The sequence below is a fragment of the Corythoichthys intestinalis genome, chromosome 4 (genome assembly GCF_030265065.1).
Source record: "Corythoichthys intestinalis isolate RoL2023-P3 chromosome 4, ASM3026506v1, whole genome shotgun sequence".
NCBI classification, from domain to species: Eukaryota; Metazoa; Chordata; class Actinopteri; order Syngnathiformes; family Syngnathidae; genus Corythoichthys; species Corythoichthys intestinalis.
Window position 1 is genome coordinate 11,868,306 of NC_080398.1, and position 22,569 is coordinate 11,890,874.

The 22,569-nt window shown below is 39.9% G+C and overlaps 1 protein-coding gene across 4 annotated transcripts in view; it reads right to left on the reverse strand.

The window, feature by feature from the left end:
* ankrd28b (ankyrin repeat domain 28b) overlaps positions 1-22,569 on the reverse strand; it is a 29,521-nt gene that overhangs the window by 3,624 nt on the left and 3,328 nt on the right. The window contains exons 3-26 of one of the 4 annotated variants that reach the window (XM_057833920.1): positions 22,223-22,301; positions 21,362-21,432; positions 21,058-21,258; positions 13,126-13,213; positions 12,217-12,359; positions 11,854-12,066; positions 10,647-10,725; positions 10,449-10,563; positions 9,524-9,606; positions 9,388-9,451; positions 7,290-7,358; positions 7,058-7,198; positions 6,701-6,812; positions 6,578-6,604; positions 5,851-5,925; positions 5,583-5,784; positions 5,387-5,474; positions 5,183-5,300; positions 4,867-5,086; positions 4,711-4,798; positions 4,540-4,623; positions 4,284-4,429; positions 4,109-4,191; positions 3,867-3,949 (exon numbers count right to left, since the gene is read on the reverse strand). In XM_057833920.1, coding sequence (XP_057689903.1) covers positions 3,867-3,949; positions 4,109-4,191; positions 4,284-4,429; positions 4,540-4,623; positions 4,711-4,798; positions 4,867-5,086; positions 5,183-5,300; positions 5,387-5,474; positions 5,583-5,784; positions 5,851-5,925; positions 6,578-6,604; positions 6,701-6,812; positions 7,058-7,198; positions 7,290-7,358; positions 9,388-9,451; positions 9,524-9,606; positions 10,449-10,563; positions 10,647-10,725; positions 11,854-12,066; positions 12,217-12,359; positions 13,126-13,213; positions 21,058-21,258; positions 21,362-21,432; positions 22,223-22,301 — 2,672 coding nt within the window. Of the gene's footprint in view, positions 1-3,866; positions 3,950-4,108; positions 4,192-4,283; positions 4,430-4,539; positions 4,624-4,710; positions 4,799-4,866; positions 5,087-5,182; positions 5,301-5,386; positions 5,475-5,582; positions 5,785-5,850; positions 5,926-6,577; positions 6,605-6,700; positions 6,813-7,057; positions 7,199-7,289; positions 7,359-9,387; positions 9,607-10,448; positions 10,564-10,646; positions 10,726-11,853; positions 12,067-12,216; positions 12,360-13,125; positions 13,214-21,057; positions 21,259-21,361; positions 21,433-22,222; positions 22,302-22,569 lie in introns of all 4 variants that reach the window. The other 3 variants (XM_057833918.1, XM_057833921.1, XM_057833919.1) reach the window with 3 other exon arrangements.

Consider the following 22,569-nt stretch of genomic DNA (forward strand, 5'->3'; position numbering starts at 1 on the left):
CTTCCATCAGCAAGGACATTGAAGATGAGACGTGGCTGGGTCTTTCAGCATGACAATGATCCCAAAAACACAGCCAGGGCAACAAAGGAGTGGCTTCGTATGAAGCATGTCAAGGTCCTGGAGTGGCCTAGGCAGTCTTCAGATCTCAACCCCATAGAAAATCTGTGGAGGGAGTTGAAAGTCTGTGTTGCCCAACTACCGCCCCAAAACATCACTGCTCTAGAGGAGATCTGCATGGAGGAATGGGCCAAAATACCAGCAACAGTGTGTGAAAAGCTTGTGAAGAGTTACAGAAAACGTTTGGCCTTATGTTATTGCCAACAAAGGGTACATAACAAAGTATTGAGATGAACTTTTGGTATTGACCAAATACTTATTTTCCAACACGATTTCCAAATAAATTCTTTAAAAAAATCAAACAATGTGACTTTGTTTTTTTCCCACATTCTGTCTCTCATGGTTGAGGTTTACCCTTGTTGACAATTACAGCCCTCTCCAATATTTTCAAGTGGGAGAACTTGCACAATTAGTGGTTGACTAAATACTTATTTGCCCCAATGTATTGCTAAGGTAGAGAAACTATAACGAGTGAATAGGGAGAGGATGGAGAATTCCACCTGCGCTAGCTCAATGATTGTCCTGGCCTCTCATTCTCCTTTTTTCCTTCTTTTTAAATAAAGCTTCCGGTATGCTGGTTACGAGAAGAAAACCAGGCCAATCAGTGGTCATTCAGGCCAGAATGCAAGAAGGCACGACGATTGGTTCGTCTCCAGCACCCAGCCCTAACAGTTTGTATCAACCACACAACACAACATTTGGCTGGAGGGAACAATGTGTGACGTGTCTAGCACCTGCAGTGCACGTCGCAGAAAGAGTAGGGAGTTCATGACAGACGAGGTTAATCAATGGACTCGCAACAGTTATTTAAAAAAAAAAAAAAAAGAAAGAAAAAAAAAGGAAAAGAAAGGCGGCACCTATAGAGCGAAGGAGAAAAGGAGAAAGGTGCTGGAAGTTGATGCGACCAAATGCAAAAAACATTTTACAACATGTTTATACAGGCCCGCCAGCCACAGTGCCCTTAAAAACAAAGACGCGTCATCAAGTAAGTTACCAAAATAACAGGAAAAACACCAAACAAACATTGGTTTCTATTCAGTATGAGATCAAGTATGTCCCAGTCATGTGTAATAAGGCTGTTCCCCTGTAAATTGTTGTCAATTGTTAGGTTTTTTTTCTTGTTGGCTTTGCTTTATGCTTTCTTCCATGCTGTGATGGTTTACTGAATTTTCCTACTGGGATTAAAAAAACAAAAAAACTTTGCAACTGGTCATTGCAAAAATCAATATTGAAATATATTTCTGTTTCCTATGCAAAGGTGGAGATATATTACAAGTCTGGTGCCTCAGACGTTGAGCCCAGTATTAGCCTCTTATCAACTGACAGGTAGAAAACAGATAGTCATCTAAACTAGAGGGAGGCATTTCTGTTGATGTCAACAGAGAAGGAAATATTGATGAAACTTGACAGTGATAGCTTTATTTATAAGGTAGCAGACTCTCGTGTTATGATGCACCTAATTCAGACCCGCTAAGACAGCATTTATGAACTATGGTGTACAGATCTGTAAGTCGACCACAGTAGGGGTTTGGTCACATATTTACAGCTCTTTATTTTGGCTATTATAAGCGGCATGTTGAAAGAAGTAGATGTTGTGTGTAAATATGTTTCATTCTCATTTAAGTTTGTGTAATCTACAGTGGAGCAAATAAGTATTTAGTCAACAACTAATTGTGCAAGTTCTCCCACTTGAAAATATTAGAGAGGCCTGTACTTGTCAACATGGGTAAACCTCAACCATGAGAGACAGAATGTGGAAAAAAACCCAGAAAATCCCATTGTTTTATTTTGAAAGAAATTATTAGCAAATCATGGTGGAAAATAAGTATTTGGTCAATGCCAAAAGTTCATCTCAATGCTTTGTTATGTACCCTTTGTTAGCAATAACGGAGGCCAAACGTTTTCTGTAACTCTTCACAAGCTTTTCACACACTGTTGCTGGTATTTTGGCCCATTCCTCCATGCAGATCTCCTCTAGAGCAGTGATGTGTTGGTTCTGTCGTTGGGCAACACGGACTTTCAACTCCCTCCACAGATTTTCTATGGGGTTGAGATCTGGAGACTGCCTAGGCCACTCCAAGACCTTGAAATGCTTCTTACGAAGCCACTCCTTTGTTGCCCTGGCTGTGTGTTTGGGATCATTGTGATGCTGAAAGATCCAGCCACGTCTCATCTTCAATGCCCTTGCTGATGGAGGGAGATTTACACTTAAAATCTCTCGATACATGGCCCCATTCGTTCTTTCCTTTACACAGATCAGTCGTCCTGGTCCCTTTGGAGAAAAACAGCCCCAAAGCATGATGTTTCCACAACCCATGCTTCACAGTGGGTATGGTGTTCTTCAGGTGCAATTCAGTATTCATTCTCCTCCAAACACGACAACCTGTTTTTCTACCAAAAAGTTCTATTTTGGTTTCATCTGACCATAACACATTCTCCCAGTCCTCTTCTGGATCATCCAAATGATCTCTATCGAACCGCAGACGGGCCTGGACGTGTACTTTCTTCAGCAGGTCCCCCCATGTTTTACTCACCGTTCTTGTTATCATTTTGATGCCACGGGGAAGAGTTTGCATGGAGCCCCAGATGGAGGGAGATTATCAGTGGTCTTGTATGTCTTCCATTTTCCAATAATTGCTCCCACAGTTGATTTCTTTACACCAAGCATTTTACCTACTTCAGATTCAGTCTTCCCAGCCTGGTACAGGTCTACAATTTTGTCTTTGGTGTCCTTCGACAGCTCTTTGGTATTTGCCATAGTGGAGTTTGGAGTGTGACTGACTGAAGTTGTGGACAGGTGTCCTTTATACCGATAATGAGTTAAAACAGTTCCCATTAATACAGGTAACGAGTGGAGCCTCGTTAGAAGAAGTTAGACCTCTTTGACAGCCAGAAATCTTGCTTGTTTTTAGGTGACCAAATACTTATTTTACACTCTAATTTGGAAATAAATTCTTTAAAAATCAAACAATGTGATTTTCTGTTTTTTTCCCCCCACATTCTGTCTCTCATGGTTGAGGTTTACCTATGTTGACAATTACAGACCTCTCTAATCTTTTCAAGTAGGAGAACCTGCACAATTGGTGGTTGATTAAACACTTATTTGCTCCACTGTACCTTTTTATTTGATCATCAGTATGTTTGAAAAATGAAAACCGGAATAGAGTGACCTAAATTTGCCATAGTGGGGTAAAGAATTTATATTTTGCTTCAAAATATTGGGTGGGTCACCACCTCCGCAGCTGAGTGCTGGTCTGACAATGTTCATATGACATTAGGAAGAGTATTGTAGTGGCTTTTATGCTTATATTAAGTGCAAATGTGTTTTTAATCAGCCAAATATATTGTGTTTGTGTGCGCAATGCAGGGTTGACCTGGTTAAATGCTTGACCCCTGGCCAAAAATGTCTCCCAGTCCAGCCCAGAATGCCTGTGGGCCTATTTTCTTCTTTTTACCCGTTTCGAGTGTATCAGCGCTTACGTTCTATGCACATGTGGCGTCAAATTTGTTACACAATGGCTGTACTTGCAAGCACTGCCATTTTTAGTGTTTAAACCTTATTTTCTCCGTTATCAAAGTTCTAAGAAATTCATGATTCGCATATTTACGTATATGAAGCAAGCATATATTACATGAAGGCCAATTACATTTCACCTCGTTTTTTCCTTGAAAGAAATGCATCCCATTTTTTACACTCATAATTGTTTCTAATCAGACACAAAAAAACAAGTACTGCAAGTGATACGTACGTCTGTAAGGCGGCGTTAGTGGCATTTATGAGGTTTCTGTCTGCAATTTTCTCCAATATCCACAAAGCACTGGTTTCATGGCCCTGTGAAAAGCAGTTTGAGATTTATTGGTGCTAAAAATGACTAAGTTGCCAAGTTAAGATAAGTTATACAATCACACAACGTGTGCACATGCAAAAAGACAACCCAAGAGCTGTGTATATGCGAAACACTGACCTTCAGTGGTTATAAATTGTACTGACCTTACTGCAGGCCAGATGAAGCGCAGTGTTCTTAACTATATCCTGAAGAGTGAGATCGGCTTTTGCACTGCTCACCAAGAGCTCTTAAAAATGAGATGGCACATATGCATTTAACTCAGTAATATTCTGATAAGTGCGTATGTTGCGTACATTTTCTTATTTGTACTCTGCATACCGACAGCATTGGTTTGGCCATTCTCAGCCGCCATCATGAGTGGGGTCTTCCCTGCAGCATCCACACTGTTGACTTGAGCGTTGTGGCTCAGCAACAGCTGCAGGCATTCAACATGGTCAGTGAAGGCTGCAGCATGTAGAGGGGTCCTGACCATAGACCAGATGACACATATGACACGTTAAAAACTTAACTTCATTGAAAAGGTTTATCAAACATCTTACGTAAATATCACAAGTTTCACAACAAAAGATTTTACCTGTTTTTGCTGTCTTTGGCATTGACAATGGCAGGGCCCAGGGTGTCTATAAGCATCTCCGCAGCACCTTCATTGTCACGGATCCTTGAGGGAAAAATATTCTTTTTTTAATTATCCCACCTCATTTGGATTTTACACTCTGCCATCAACTGCAATGATTTAATAACTTACACAGCACAGTGGAGTGGGGTGAAAAGATTGCCTTCTGCTTTTTGGAAAACCTCTTGCTCGAGCAGAACCTCCACACATGTGTCGTGACCTTTAACAAAGATGCATTGTCAATTGAACCCCAAGTTTTCAAAATATATCAATTTGCAGTCCACATACCATTGTAGCAGGACCAGTGCAGTGGTGTGTACCCTTGGCTGTCTGTTAGCACTGGAGGTGCTTCCACTGACTGGGCAGCATGCAGCAGGCCTCCCAGTACACCAATGTGACCACACGCTGCTGCCAAATGGATAGGTGTGCGGCCTTTATAGTCCTGCACCAAAAAGCTGGCGCTGTGCTGAAGTAAAGCCTCCACACATTCCTCATGACCAGTCACAGCCTGCAAATAGATTTGAATCAAGAACAGTTCAAGAGTGTTGATACAGATGTTTGAAATGACGAACAGGGGGAAAAAAAAGAGAAAATGTTCACTCACCCCTCTATGCAGGGCTGTCCTGCCCCACTTGTCTTTGGTTTCTACACCAGCTCCCTTATTAAGCAAAGAATATACGCAGTCTGTGTGTCCACTTAAAACCGAGAGCATCAGAGGGGTTCTGAGAATATGCAGGAAAAAAAAAGTTTTGAAAAAGTTTGCTATGGACTCATATCCATAGCTATTAAGTAACAAATATTGACTTACTGTCCGTTGCCATCTTGAATGTCCACTGCACTTTGAAGATCAGCATTTCCAATCAGCAAACGTAAACATTCTAAATGGCCATTAGTAGCTGTGTGGATGGATCACAGAGAAAGATCATTTACATTATTTGTGTACAAGTTCATACGTTTCAGATAACAAAAGTAGACCAACTGAATGATTTACTCCAGACCCATACCTGCAGCATGAATAGGGGTACGCTTTAAGGTGAAGTCTTTAACCAAGATGGAGGCACCTTGGTTGATTAGAACATCCACACACTCCACATGGCCCTTAAATGCAGCCAAGTCTAGAGGGGTGCGTCCTTGGCTGTTTCTCACATTCAGATCCAACAGTGACTGAACCAGAACCTCCATGGCTTGGTGGTGACCGTGGTACGCCTGAAAATAGCACATGAGCGTTAGATTTTTTTTCTTTCAAAAGGAAAAAAATATGTTTTGACTCACAGCAAGGTGCAAAGGGCTTATCGGCGCTCGGACTTCAGAGTCATTGAGGATGTCTGTCCCTGAGGTTTCCATTAGCTTGTAGTGCAAATAATAAAAAAAATAAAATAAATAAAATTAATAAAAAAATATTTGGTTAGTTTTGGAGCTCAGGATTATATGAATGCACACAATACACCTAAACAAAACAAGCCCTGAACTAGTGGCCAAGGGTCCTGGAAAAGGAATCTTTAGAGTCAAGGTCTTAAATTTGAATATATTCTATATAATTTAAGACTTGTCTATTGACAGTGCTGGACAGCAATGTTACTTCTACTTTAAATGGAACTTAAAAGTGTAACTGCCTTAACATTTGTGATTTCCATGTGTATAAATGTACTCCTCATAATGTCATTCGGAGGCAGAAGTAGCAGTTTCCTTACAATCACATATCCCAAAAATACACATGGATCAGGAAGCAATTTTTCAAAGTAACAATTAGATAAATTTAAGTTTCACTTGTTGCATGGGTGTAAACTGGTGTGAGTTTCATTTGTGTTGTTACATTTGTAATTTCTTTTCAGACAAGTTCATCCCTGATTTGGGAAGTATAAATATTAGATCCCCAAAGCCTTTTGGCTAATGTGGACTACAATACGATAAGAATGTATGCATGTATCTTTGAAATAGGTGGCCACTGTTTGAGAATATGCCAAATGCACAATAAAGAATATTCACAATTTCTACTCACCACATCTAGTGGGGTTTCACTTGCAATCTAAAATGATTGGGGAAATTTTAAGCAATACTTTTATCAATATAAAGCAAGTACAATGGGTTTTGCACAGGGTGCAGTCAGAAGTGATGCTCTCACCAGCTCCAAACAGAGGCGATGTCCATATGCAGAGGAATAATGCACAGCATTGTAGCCCTGATTGTCTCGGATCCCTGGATTTGCATCGTTACGCAGTAAATATTCCAGGCACCTAGAACCAAAACAAAGATGCTTTAACTCTAAACCCAAAGTATTTATTATTTATCACTCTAGACAACAATAGTACGAGTGAACTTTTAGCTTTTCATCAGAAAAAAAACCACAAGGCATAGCTAGCCTGCAATAGATATGACAAAACTAAAAATCTAGTGTTTGTATAATTCCAAATTTCCAATGATAGCATATTTGTTGCTAGATCATCATTTCATATTGATTCATGTTCATAGAATTACTTACTTTCCATCTGTGTCAGAAGCAGCAGCGTAGTGGAGAGGAGTGCAGCCCCTCTCATCAACATCATTGACGCTGGCCCCAGAACCCACCAGCGCAAACAGACACTGGTAGTTACAGTTGGCAGCAGCATAGTGCAGAGAAGTCCTGCAAAGACAAATGTTTCTTAGCAGTTTAAACTAAAAAGCAAAACTACTGAAGCAACAGGCCACTGTTATTACCGGTATACATCACAAACCTGCCAAAGCTGTCTTTTTTATTGAAGTCTGCCCCAGTATTGAGAAGTAGATTGAGACATTCCAGATTTCTGCAGATTTCACAGAGGACAAAATCATAAATAATTAGCTTTATTGTTAGGATGACTTAAATTGATTTAAATATTAGTTACAAAAACAATACAACAATTCCATATGAACCCCATTTCAAATGAAGTTCGATGTCAAATCAAAATGAGTTGCAAAATATGTTCAAACTATAATTGTATATACTGCAAAGACATATTTCATGTTCAAGCTGATTAACTTTTGTGTTTAGAAAACAATCCTTAATTTAGAATGCTCTGGCTGCAAGACATTCCAAAAGAGCTGGGGCAGGGTCATGTTTACACCTGTGTTAAAGACCTTTTCTCCAAACAAGATTCAACATTTAGGAACTGAGAACACCATTTGTTGAACTTTGTAGGTAAAATTCTTTCCCATTCTTACCTGATGTTCAGCTTCAGTTGTTCACCAGTGTGGGGTCTCCATTGTGGTATTTTACACATATTGCGCCACACATTTTCAATGGCAAAAAGGTCTGCACAGTAGGCAGGCCTGCCCAGTACCCCCACTCTTTTACTCTGAAGCGATTTGGCATCGTCTTGCTGAAATAAGCAGGTGCGTCCATGAAAATGATGTTGCTAGGAAGGTAGCATGTTTCTCTAAAACCGCTATGAAGCTTTCAACATTAATCAAGACTTAACACTTAGGTAACCCATGCCACTGGCTCACAGTCCTATACCATCATCCTAGGTGCCGTCTTTTGAACTGAATGGTTAACAACTTGGTTTTTGCCCTCTTTAGTGCGGATGACATGGTGTCCAAATTTTCCATAAAGAACTTCAAACCATGATTCATCTGACCACAGAATCATTTTCTACTTTGCTACACTTTAAATGGACCCCAGCCGAGAGAAAACATCTTCTGGGCCCTTTTTTAAAAATGGCTGTAGTTTCATCCAGCAACGGTGGATTTATTCGACAATGGTTTCTGGAAGTATTGTTAAGCCCATTCTGTGATTTAATTTTCAGTAGCATACCCGTTTGTGGTGCAATGCCGTATAAGGTGCCCGAAGAGTACAGGCATGCCAGTATGTTTTTTTTTTGTCCTTGACCCTTATGTCAGTGATATTATGCACTGTATAAGTTGCTAACTTCAAATCCTTTGCAAATTTTCCATTTGGAAACTCCTTTCTCATACTCCTGAAGATCACAGGCATCAAGTAATGTTTTTTGGCCTTTTTTTTTTTTTTTTTAATTATTAGGAGAAAGCAGCGAACAGGAAGGGGTGTAGGGGTAACAGAAAGAAAGGAAGCAGACAAGAGAAAAACAAACAACAATAAAAGGCCTTATTGAACACCTATGCTACCTACCAAGATAGATGTGTTATTGTAATCTAATTATATTTACCCATGGATAGATACCATGGAGCGGCCTAGTAACCAAGGAGAAAGAAGAGGGACGGTAAGTAAGGTAAGGCAACGTGATGAGGCGAGGTGGAGCGTACACAATTCCGGCAATGTGGTTTGTTTTGTCCCCCCCCCCCCCCCCCATATGTGAGGTTTTTGTTTATATATTATGGAACGTAAATGATACAATCCCTCAATTCCTTTCAATTGTAAGTTGAGGAACACTGTCCTTAAACTGTTCAACTATTTTCTCACACCTTTGTTCACAAAGAGGTGAATCCCGGCCCATCTTTACCTATGAATGACTGACTGAATTTAGGGATGCTCCTTTCATACCCAATAATGGCACCCACCAATTCCCATTTATCCTCTTCAACTGTGGGATGTTTCAAATATGGTGTTTGATGAGCATTCCTCAAAATTGTCAGTCTTTTTTGCCACCTGTCCGAGCTCTTTTGGAACGTGTTGCAGCCATAAAATTTTGCGTTAAAGATTATTTGTTAAAAAACAATTAAGGTTATCAGCTTGAAACTTAAACATCACCACTCTGTGGTGTATTTAATTAAATATAGATTGAACATGATTTTCAAATCATAGTATTGTTTTTATTTCTGTTTAACACAAAGTTCCGACTTCATTGGAATTTGGTTTGTAGTGACAGTGACATTCACCCTCCAGCAGCTGCAGCATGTAAACAAGTCCTCCCAAAGTCATCAGGCGTGTCTATATCAAAACCTAATGAAGAAGGGATGATGAGCAACACAGTACATAACTCTACTGCAAGATAAACTATCATACTGAAGTTACCTGAAGACAGAAGCTTTCGGCAGCAGTCAGAGAATCCACTGAGAGCGGACAAATGCAGCGGGAACATACCGTGTACGCCTTGTCTGCCAAGAAATTCAATGGTCAGAGTGTCCTCATTGCACACAAGAATAATAATGTTAAACAATGTTACTGGTATATTACAATTTGTGCAGGGTGAAAGGGGATTAAAAAAAATAAATGAAGTACTTTTATATGGAACTCCAACGACAGAACAACAACCAAGATAGACTAGGTAGAGTACACCTCTTGGGACATAACATAAGATGAACACAATTATGAGTGTCCCCTGTTTGGCAAATTAAAAGACGGCAACTCATACATGAAAAATCCTCTGTGCCATGCAGGGGAATCATTGACAACATGCACCAAGTCTGCAAACCATTTATTCGGGAAGTTTTTGTTGATAAAACACAAGAAGCAAAATCAACATTTTGTGAATGATAGCATCCAACATAAATATAACAGTTACAAAGTACTTTTTTTCTGGGAGGAAAGAGGAAGTGTTTAGGGGCCACCTTCTGAGGAAATATTATGCTGTATATTATTGTGGTTGTAGTTTGCACTTTGCAGTAGTATTGACCCTCACAATTATATTGAGGGATATTTACATATTTTTGGTTAACTTATTTGCTAAATTTAGAGGGAAATTACTAGCAACATATTAGTGTAGCTCAGACTCCCAACTCTGAGCCACAAAAATGATACTGTTACATCTCTATGATTTGATAAATTTAATTATGTGTCCAATATATTTAAATCCACTCTGAGACGTTTATATTGAGAAGTGAGCATGTAAAGCATAAATGTAATAGATACATGCAATTTAAGATTTCATAGTTTCAGAAGCATTAGGTTTATTTTGGTTGTAATTTTACGTCATCATTTTTGGACATGGCACACTCACTTGGCGGTGTCAGCTCTGTTAGCAATGAGCGTATTGATGAGGAGCTCGTGTCCATAGCGTGCAGCAATATGTAGTGGCGTATTTCCATTCTTATCCTCACAGTCAACCTCAGCACCTTAAAAGTAGGAGTAAAATAGAACAAGCCTTTACGTTAAGTTGTGCAATTGCTGCTATTTTACTGTCCAGCAAGCAGCTCACCATTTTCTATGATTGCTAGGGACCTTGAGAATCTTCCATGAATTGCAGTCATGTGCAGGGGAGTTTTTCCATCCGTACTCTAAATTAAAACAGAAGCATGCTTGTGGTAATTGTGTGCAGCTTTTAAAAATGTTTTTAGGGTTAGGATTCAAATGTTGAATCACAGTAATTGGACTACTTTGTTGAAGACAGTTCACCTTTCATCCAGAACGGTACCCGTGTCAGCCTGATGGGTGTGAAACAGCATGCAATCTACTTCAAATTTGCCCAGGCTACAGCACCACTAGATTCCAATTTAAGATTTTTTTCTACAACCAACAAGATTGGCTGTTTCATGTGCTTATTGGTTCCCCCCATTGTGGCCAAAATGATTTCTTGATTCAACAATAGTGTGGCCAGTGAAATAGATTCAGCTGCTTGAACAAAACTGAATAGTAACAGTTACTTTGCAATTTAACAAAGAGAGGGGGCAATTATTTTCTCGCATAGGGCCAGAAAAGTTAATATTTTTCACCTCCTCAGTAATAAAATGATCATAGCTTAGAAACGGCATTTTATATTTCCTAGGGTTGTCTCTGTGTGATGTTAAAATTGGTTTGTTGTTCATGATTGTTTGCAAATCATGTTTTTTCAAGTCAACATCATCCACAACCCAGGTAGACAGATGGAGACAACTACTTCTTTAACGCAAAAAAAAAAAAAAAAGTTGGTGTAGGTTTCAAATCCTTCATTAAACTGAGATGGTGGTTTGTGGCATCAATTGTTGTCTGCTTACAACAATGAGCATCAATCCACCCTCTTGCACTCAAAGATGGACTCAATTTATGCAGAGTGAATGAATGAGCAGTGACACTAGATGGTTCTAGATGGCTAGATGGTTCACCAGCCACAATGGGCAGTAGCAGCAACAACAACAATAACCTTTTGTAAACTAATTGGACATCTAAACAAATTTAGAGCTGCAGTAGCTTTGGGGTTTATAGGTGATCAATAAGAAGCCTAACTGTTCCCATTCAACCCTTGTGGATTACCATGACCAGGATGACTGATAATTTACACATATATTGTAGGATTGGGGAAACAAACATACAGTTTATGTACTGTAATGTCATGTGATGGCACATACATAGATAGATAAGCAAAATTTAGGTATAGAAAGAAGGTAAAGATAGGTGTTTGGAGAACTTCCAAATAAACATTCACACACCTTGATGTTGACATCAGCCCCATTGCAGACAAGCAGCTCCAGACATAGCTTGCCTTGCCGGGAAGCAGCAGTAAAGTGAAGGGGAGCAAAACCCTTCTCATTCACCTGGTTGACATTTGCCCCACACTCTATGAGCTCATTCACCACTACATCTTGACCGTTGTAGCAGGCCACATGGAGTGGCGTGTTGCCATATGCATTAGGGTCATTGATCTAAAAACAACAACCAATATACAGGAGTAGGCTTTAGAAAGACCATGTTTACATACAGAATAGGACAGCTGTGACACTATTACATATCTGCTCTTCCAAACAGAGAATAAAGTATAAGGTACTGACAGTCTAAGAGTGGGTGGAACTTACATCCACCCCCAAGTCCAGGAGGTATTTGACAACACTGATCATCCCACTGGAGGCAGCTGCGTGTAGAGGTGTGTAAGATTTCTTATCTTTGCAGGCGACTTCAGCACCATGAGAGGCGAGCAGCTTTACCACCTCAACATGACCTGTAGGTTCAAATGACCATCCAGAATTTAGCATTCTTCAATTATTTATTGAAGAAATTAGTGCTATCAACAACACATGTATAGTACTGACCCTAATGCATAAAATTACTGTTCAATAAAGTTTGTGACAAAAAAAAATCATTTTAATAACCAAGCCTGTCACAAACTATCATCAGGGATAAAAGGACACTGTTGTTACAACCCCCAGTACCAGTATTGTCAATGCGATATGACGAATGTACATGGATGTCACAAAAGCAAAAAATAGCTGTGTTAAAGTCAAAGTTATTCTCCGTTAGCTCACCGAAGGTTCGTATAAACTTACTAGTATGAAACCTGTATTTTATTTATTTATTTTTTAAGTAATTTTCCTTTAAATATTTAGTTAAATTATGATTTTGTTATCTTATCAGCCCGTCTTGGACTGTAGATTTTTCTGACAAATTACAGTTACCAGTATGTTTCAGCTATATGAACGTGACTCTACCATTAACTGAAAACCTTTTTTAAAACTGCATTTACTTAACTGGAAAAAAGTTATGGTGTTATCTGCATAAACTGCATTACACCTACTACATAGTTATAGCGAAAAGAAATTTCTAATAGTTTGAGATTAAATGTAAAACTGATGTAAAAAAAGCAAAACAAAAAACCCCCACACATTTCATCACAGAACAATGACATGTACCGTACAATACCTACAAAGTTCAGTTCAATGTTACGCAGTGTACTAATTATATAACGGAACAAGTGGATTTATTTTTACCCATGTAAGCCGCCCAATGGATTGCACGCCGATCCTTCTTGTCGAAGGCATTGATGTTGGCCCCTCTCGAGAGCAAGAGCCGCACCATCTGAATATAACAGCAGGGACAGGCAAAATAAAAGAAAAAGAAATTAGTCATGGTTCATGGAAAGTAGATGCATGTCATTGAAGACATGAATAAAAAAGTGTCCATACTAAGGATATTTTAGATTAAAACCTATTTAAAGTTTGATTTGTAATTGTCAATTTGTCCCATTAATTTTAGCCCTTAAAATAAGAGCCATATGGACAGGGGTGCACATAATTTTTTTGCCCAGGTTCTCAGAGGAGGACCTGGAGATGTGACTTGGTCCTCATTGAGCTTGAGAGCCGACCCGCCTGATGCGATAAATTTATGACAAGCTTTACTTAGAGCCAATTAACTTTAATTAATTATATTAACAATTAATGCTTGATTGACATCAACTGGCACAACAAAATTGCCATTACTTTGAAGTGAAATGTAAAGAAATAAGAAGCACCAATTCAAAATAAAGGGCATTATGCGGCTCCCACATTAACTCCAAGCCTTTTTAAAAGTGGGATATCCTCCTCATAAGACCTCATTGAACGTGCATGTTTAGCTTTGTAAAATGCGAGCAAAAACACGTTTGTCAGTGCATGTCGCTGTTCATTACCTTTATTCCGCCACTTGTCCATAGGGCGAGTGGGGTCCTGTTTGACATCGATAGTTTGCTTAATTGCCGCATGCTCTCTGTTTTTTTCGTGCTTTTCAAAGTTTGGATGGCTGAAATTCTTTGACCCTACATAAAATGCGCTGCTCTTATCGGCGACATTGGGATTCTCAAGGCACATTTTGTACCGCATTTCCGTGCGAGCATCATTTGCTTCTAGCCATGGTACCTCCTGTAGCCACTTTTCAGCAAAAGTCCTTTTTTTCGGTAGCTCCGGTGACGTCTCTGTCGTCTGTCTGTCTTTTGACGGGGGTGGGGGAACACGGAAGTAATTTAGTGATGGCCAAATGAAGCCTCATGAAGCAATGAAGCTTTGCAGCCAATTGGTTTGCACATGTAGCAAAGCTTCATGGTGCTTCATTTACCCTATGGCGCCATCAAGTGGTCTAGAAGCCCAAGAGGTCAACATTGTTAAGAATTCAATGGCTATTTGCTTAAGACAAAGATATGAATGTGCTTGTGTTAGTAATTTAGTATGTGAACAAAATACAACAAGTGCTAAGGGTAATTTGTTATTCATTTTTATTTAGAAATAATAGCTTTCCCACAGTGGCTGGCTTTAAACAGTTTCTTTTTTTTTGGAAAATATTTCACCAGCTTTAGAAAATATTCTTTCACAAGGCACAGATGAAGCTGGGGTGCAGAGAAATGTGAGTGCCAGTTTATATAAATTTGGGTAGGTATTCTTTTGTGCCTCCCAGTACACTAATGGATTGTTCATTCTGTTGATGTTTGGTTCAGATAGGTACACACACACACACTCACATTTATATTAAAGTAGTTTTTCTCCCTTACCTTATTGAAAGCAATCAAATCAAAATGTTCCCATACAGGGGAGGATCGCTCTTTTCGCGCAGGTTCCATCGCAAGCAAAGGACAAGGCTCGAAAAAAGATTGCACTGGTTGCACTGTTGCGCACAGATGTAACAAGTACAGGAGCCTGAAATCCACAAAATGTGAGATAACCGGCGATCGCCATTGCGTTTTGCAACCAATTTATACCGTAGTCTGTCCTGTTTTTGCAATGTGCGCCAAACGTTGGATCACTTCCGAAGCACTCACGAGATTCAGCCGGCCGCCGGCGAGGCTTCCCACGTCATCATTTCCGGGTTTTGCCGAAATGAAGCGCGCCTCGCTACAAGCTTCGTGGAAACCCCCCTCCCATTACTCGACACAAGCTTCGGAACCTCGGCTCATTTCGTCCCATCACTAAAGTAATTACTCAGTGTGGCCTGCCTCTTCAAAATTTTGAGAAGTTATTTTCTCGTGTCCGCCGCAAATACAGTGGTCAGCCATCGGTATGCAAAAGCGTATGGAAGCCGTTGAGGGCCAGCGCATTTGTCTACGTCCAGTACGCATGCGCGCATGTGGCCCACTTATGTGCACCCCTGCATATGGACTTAGCTGCTGTAAGCTTTTTACCGCATTTGGATGTTAATATGGAAATCAAAACTGACAGTCTATAGTTAAAGCATTCGGTTTGTTTCATCTCAAATTCATTGTAGTGGTGCATTATGAAGATACAATACGGAATTTAGTCTCGATGTAAAATACTTTTCTACTCCCTGCATGCTCCACTAATGCCTTGATAAGTACACAGAGCCCTGACAAAAACATTGCACATGTGAGCCTGTAACTGTCCACAATTTACCATGAATTCTGTAGACAATAAGAAGACACCGGCTTCAAGCACAGCCCCAACTACAGTACAACTCATACAAGCATGTACAGCATGCACCAACTTAACACGGAGGCTGCAGTTACGCTTTAGGTGGAAGGTGGCAGTCGAGCAGTAGAGTAAAAAAGTGACAAACTCCAAGTCACACCTTTAAAATAAAATACAAAACGATTTTTTTTGGGTAGGGGGATACAGTCTCAAAATTTACAAACCTGGCCATAAGCGAGCGTTCTTTAGCGGTGATGTACAGCTACTGAAACGACTTAGCGGCTGCGTAACATATCAGTTTAAAGCTGTAATGTGAAGTAATTTCATAACATGCCAAATAGGGTCACAATTAAAGTAATTAAACATTGTCCAACAAATAAAGCATGAAAAAATAATTTATATGTTGTATATTATCCGGAGGTGATACGTCACACCGAGAACAGCGATGGGAGCGCTCCATACGGCCGCCCTACAAAGCCCTTCAAACAATGCTTCAAACAGCGATATAAGTAATAGATCAAGCGCAAGTGAGGAGACCCAAGTTTTTGAAGAGTTGGAGGAGGAGAAGAGGAGGTGGTTGGAATTTTATGTTAGATCTTACATGTATTAGCAAGACGCTAATCAGGATGCAAACAATGTGCCCAGACTACCTGACATCGAATGGAGACAAGACCCATCGACATTACAAGATTGGTAAGATATAGGCGGTTATTATTTTCATGATTTGAAGATGCAGGCATTTTCACATAAATTTATGTTTTTGTCTATCTGATGACATTGTTTAAAAAAAGAATAATCAGACTGCATGTTCATTTTGGCAGATCCGGCAGCGCTCATGCATATAAAATAATAATATAAAAACGTTGGGGGGGGGAGGAGATGAGTCGTTGATGGCTTTCTCCACTTTATTGTGGCAACAATAAGAAAACAAAATAATAGCGGACTGCCGCCACATTTGACCGCGAAGTTTTGCTTCTCGCTCATCTCCGCCTCGCCTCGTACTACAAGCTACTACTACTTCCAGTCCCAGAGTCTCTTAAACAGATCATGCATAGTGTCTTGTTATGAGCGTTTTGTTGACAAAGGTATCGAACACACGACGTGCTTACAACTTTGTTTCTTTATTAACACATGGAGCTAACAGTAGCTGGGGCTCTTGGCAGTAAGTGGCGTCTAATGGCATGAGGAAATGTAGTTTTTTCACACAAGCGAACGGATTACAAAGCACCACTTCAGTGTTGTCCCGAGACTACATTTCCCATGATTCACTGCGTGACTTGAGCCGCTCGCTGACTCGCTGCGAGATTGACTCAATGCCAACACGCTCGCTGTCACCTGTCAGCGGCTCTCGCGAAAAACAAACTAAAAGGCTATCAAGCGATCACCGTGAAAGAAACGCCGCTACAAATGCAATGCAATGCTTGACGCATGAAGGTGGAAATACATAATACAAATACAAATAAATGTGCACAAACTCACCGGCGGTGTAAACCTGCCGCTGTCAACGCTCTGAGAGGTCGCATTTCACAGCATTCTGCCGCGGTCTTCCTCGCCAGCTTTTTGCTCCCCATTCACGCTCGTTTGCATTTGATCGCTAATCTGATACACTCCCGCTTTTCGGTGAGGTCTTTTGTGTTTATTCGTTATTGGATTGTTTTTGTTCACCACAGTAAATAAGAGCACTGAAGCAATAGGTGTAAGTCGCCATTTCTGTTCAACCCGTTTTCTCCTGTTTTGTTTAGCGTAAGAAGCTAGGTTAGTGGCTGTCTTTTCTTTGTTCTTTTTCATGATCAGGGTTTAGTTAGTGGGTGGGGTTCAAGTGTAGATTCCTTTTATTTGTTGTTTTGGCCTGGGCTTACCCTGAAGCCGCGCTTCAGCCACATTTTGTACATATTCATTGCGAGTTTAATTGTTGTGTAAATAAATTTGTGCCACTTGTGAAATTGTGTGGCTCGTTTTATGTTACGCCCTTCGCGAGCCGTCCTTGGGACGTAACACTAGCGAACACAACAACAACTATGCCACGACTATTGCCACGAGTTGGCTTTCGGCTAACGTCGCTAGCTTCTACTGTACATTCCACAACAGTTGGCAGCTCTGCTTTGACAAAGTCATCAGTCATCTATCCAAAAATCACACTTACTTTTTGGCAAATACTTGATCATAAGCAGACCGGTTAAGGAAGCAGGCATCTTCGAAGTGTTTGCAGCAGAGAAGACTACTCGATGATGGCGTGAAATTCATTCGCTTCGTGCGAACGAAAGATGTCCATTTACGTGCCCTGCTATCCTTTGGCCACTCATACAACTTTTCGTTTGAGTGAGAACAAAACATCGCCACACACCGCCGTGGCATCTTACCGAGAAGCAACGCAACAAACAATACTGTTCTATGGCGGACTTCCCTCGCACTTCCCGGTGTGACGTAATTTCCGAAGATTTCCGAAGAAAAGCATTTTCGTTGTCAAGGGCGTTGCTATGGGTTAAACAAAGAATCTGGACGGGTTGCGTTAAAAAAAATAATGCAAATATGCTTATAATTGTTCAGCCATTGATATTATTCAAAAACATGGTTGGCCAACCTCAGTTCACATTTCCCCTTTAAGCCCTCATTCAAACAAAATGTTCACAGAAGCTAATGGGACATCCTGCATATCGAAAACAATGTTTTAGCTACTGGCTCTAATCTGTTAGAATTGAAAATAGATTGTGCTTTACATTACATGCATTAAAGGGATGGTTCTAAAACAGATCACTAAATATAGGTATTTCTATAAATGTCATTGCTAACACAAGTTATGTTGCTAAGTTGCTACACTGTATTTTATATATAAACTTTGTCATTAACAGTAGCACATTTGAGGGCATCCACTTTAACAATAAGTGTCTCACCACACAGTATGGGAGCTTGACTAAGGCCTGGGCATTAATACTTGATTAGAGGAGGAATTTCCTCCCCTAAAATAACTAATCCACAGTGTCATGCATCCGGTACATAGAGTTATTTGGGTGCACTATGCAGTGTTTACATAAGCTAATGCGGTGTGTAAAATTGAGAAAGAGTATATAGAAACATGTTTATGACGTATGGATTTCATCAAGTCAAGTGAGTAAAAGGATTAACTGAAAGCTCCAGAGTAACATAATTTTCGAGTTATCATGTGAGTGTGCATGACATGCATCGGTAATGACTGAGAAATCGGGGGGGGGGACTTTGTTTCCGTTGTTCTCCTATTCAAATATAAAATTGCATCTGCATCCTTGATATGCCCAAACTTTGTTATGTCTCTGTTGTTTATTAATGTCTTTGAAGGTTGGGGTGGTGTGGAGTTGCAATGCATCCATATAGATGTACAAAAATATGGCCAATGGTGGCTAAGGTGGTAAAGTGGGTTGTCCTTTGATTGAAGGGTCGCAGGTTTGAATCTGGCTCCTGCTTCTGCAAATTGTTACAGTGTCCTAGGACAAGACATTTTTTCCCCAGTTGCCAGTTTATATGAGAATCAAAAATATATATACATATATAGCGCTGCTATATAGGATATCATTAGGTTATGCCTTTAATGTTAGGGTTGGTGAATGTAAGAGTGTGCCACTAGAGACAATTAAAGTGCATGTGACACGAAAAAGCATGTTTATTTCATAATACACGCGGTATTTTATGCTACTGAATGATATGAACCGCTTGGATGTGTGTGGAAACGATCGCTATATTTATTTAGTTTTTTTAATCCCGCGCCATGAAAATGACAGTCTTCCGGCTTCGGTCTTGCATTGAGAAGGAGGGCGCTGTGACGTGTACGGTAGAAGGCGTCCTCTTCACTATACAGTGTACTGTTGTGTATGAGGACGAAGGATTCAGCTGATTTTGCGGATTAATACGTTTATTTTTCGCATCACGCCAGCCAAACGGCTGCAGAAAAATCATTCTGTATGAGGGAGAGGCGTATGCGCCTTTTTGGAGTTTCAAAAGGTTCCCATTCACCGTGGATATTGGCCAAAACAAGCCCGACTACAGTGGGAGCATTGGACTTACGAGGAAGTGAGTAAACATCTTGTTTAGAATTATGTCAAATATTAATACAGCTATTACAAAGTAAACACTACAAACTTTCTTTAAATAAAGGACTACTTACGTTTGATCATTGATAGGCATGTAAAAAGCTCTCCTCATGCACATTAGCAGCACGTTAGCTCCACAACAACTGCAGCCGCCCTCCTCCGGGGAACGAACTGTAAATTGCTCTCCGCCGGGCGGTTTGCCGATCCGCGAAGACAATCGACAACCCAGTCGTCATGTCAAATAATGCAGGCTAGTTATGTGTGATTTTCCACTTCGAAGACTTTGAAACATCACTAGGTTCGGGTTAGCATGTCGGCTAGCTGTCACGCCTTTTGGTTTGTTTACATTCTCCGAAGCCGGGGAAGGGAAATGACATATGTCCGATTTCGGTGTCATAAAATATTGTTCGGGAGGTGCGACAGTAAAGGTGAAGTCGACAGTTTTGACCATTATGGAGTAATTTTGCCATGTCGTCCTGAATAAATGCATTTTTTATTATTTCATATTCCATTTAGCACAAGACTGTTATTTGTCATGACCATGCCATTTATTTAGCAATTGGGGAAAATACTTGGATAAAAAGAATATCCTGTAAAAATATTGATGTAAAGAGACAGAAACAATGACATTTTGCAGCTCTCTTCGTCGCGTTTCCTCGTGAATAGTTCCCCCTTGACGGGCTGACTGGTCCTTCTCAAGTCATTTATATAGCTATTGGGGAAAATACTTGGATAAAAAGAATATCCTGTAAAAATATTGGAGTAGAGAGACTGAAACAATGACATTTTGCGGCTCTCTTCGTCGCGTTTTCCTCATTCTGAATAATTCCCCCTCAATGGGCTGAATAGTAAAACCGATGAGCCCTGTCTACCGCTGACGTCATCCACCTGTTGGGGACGGTAAAGCCCTATAATGGTAGGCGTGGCTAACCAGTAGATTAAAAGACTAATTTCTCGTCATCTGCGCTTTGCTAAATTGTTGTATATAGTCGAATCGTCTCAAAATATGATTCTAATTCACATAATAATGCCATTTAATACTTTTTTCCTCATGTCGTATGCTCTTTAAGGATCCATACAAAACAGTTATATTATCTATGTGTGTGAAGAGACAGAGTAACAGAGTAAGGACCAATCCAATAAGGTTAGATCTTTTCTAATTGCCTATGTTAACATTTTAAACTGTAACGCAAACATGATCATAAGACACTTAAGTTGAATTTAAAAACTATCTCACAACATTACCCTTAAAGTAAAATAGCTTGCAGATTTTCAAAATGACCTGTTGCGAAGAATCAACTAGACCTCTGTTTGATTTCGCTTGCACGCAACTTTAAGAAAAAGCACAATCTTACAGTTACTTAGGGCAAATAAAGTGCAGTTGTGAAGTTTTTCAGCAAATAGCTGAGGAATGCAAACAAGTGAATTCATGAAGAGTGAATTCAAAATTAGTGGGTATTCATTGTATTACCTCGAGATGTCCACTGAAGGCTGCATGATGCAGTGCAGTCCGGCCTGCTCTGTCCGACACATTCACATTGCTGAGCAGAGGGGCGAGTGCTTCAGCACAGCGGACGGCTTTGTTGGCCGCGGCGATATGCAGCGGCGTCTGCCAGTTCTTGTCCCGGGCGTTTACGTCTGCAGAGTGTTTCAGCAATACTTGTACAGCCTCCTGCCGCAAAATATCAGATGTTATTGTACTAATTGTATATAAAATCTGGTGCTTATTCATGTGAGAGCAAGAGAGAGAGAAGGTTCTAGGCACATTCTCATACCTCACTACAGGATGCAACAGCTCGGTGCAGAGGAGTGAGCCACTTACTATCTTTGGCATTTACTCTGGCACCTAAAGCACAAGTCAGGGAACACTGACAGTCATTTTAAGGGCATTTGTGGTACAACTTTCACAATTTGTCACATAAATAACCTTGGCATAACTGTTGTCCAAGTTCATACATTGGAACCTTACAGTTGTATATAGTGATACAATTTAGAAACATGAAAATCATGTAAAATTGTGAAAATACCTTCAATCACATTCAAAACAATTTTTAGATCTTTACAGAATCCTATGAGGACCCCCCCCGTGATGCGACCACCAAAGATCACCAGTAATAGCTAAGAAAACCATAAATGGAACTTAGTGTAATGTAGCATTTATTCGGTATGGTGTCGTTATATACCGGAACTGAAAACCTGACAATATTTTGTCATTAAAAAACTATAGTGCATTGTTAGCTTTTTGTTTTAAAAATATATTGCTAAGTGGTTTTATAATTTCATCAAGTTACAATTGTATTCAAGATTATCGTAATATTTCCTATACTCAGCACACTAATAATATCCATAATTTATTAAGAAAAAACAAATTTTTTTTGAGTTTGATGTTTTGTGTCCCCTGCTTTTACCTTTTGTTTGTTTGTTCTGAATCACCATTCGACAGTGTTTGTTACAAGATCATAAATAGTACGTATAGGGGTAGTCAAGTTCCTTAAATGCATTACAAAGTGAAAGTTGGTATAAATATTAGTGTTTGTAGAAAGGGTGTGACCACATTGCTCACAAACTTCTACTTAGAAATTTGCCTCATAACCTAAAATGATATGTTCATATTTGCCATGCAAAATGAAGCAGACCTGAAAGGATCAGAAGTTCTATAATTTCGGCATCTCCAAGGTAGGCAGCAGCATGCAGTGGTGTCCGCTTCTCATTGTCCTATAAGGATAGATAGAATACTGTATGGCAACACAATGGGGTCTTAACATTTGGTGGCCAGAAATATGCCGTTCAAGGTCATTGTGAAAACCCCCACAAAAATGCCTGATAGAAATTGAAGAATAAATAAAATGTGTCAACCCGAACACACACTTAAGTACAAAAACACTGATACGAAAGAAAACCAGAAAAAAATAAATGGCATGTAATGTTACACTGCTAGTCTTACCACTAAATTGTTAGTCAAGGGCATGCTAAAAGGTGAAAG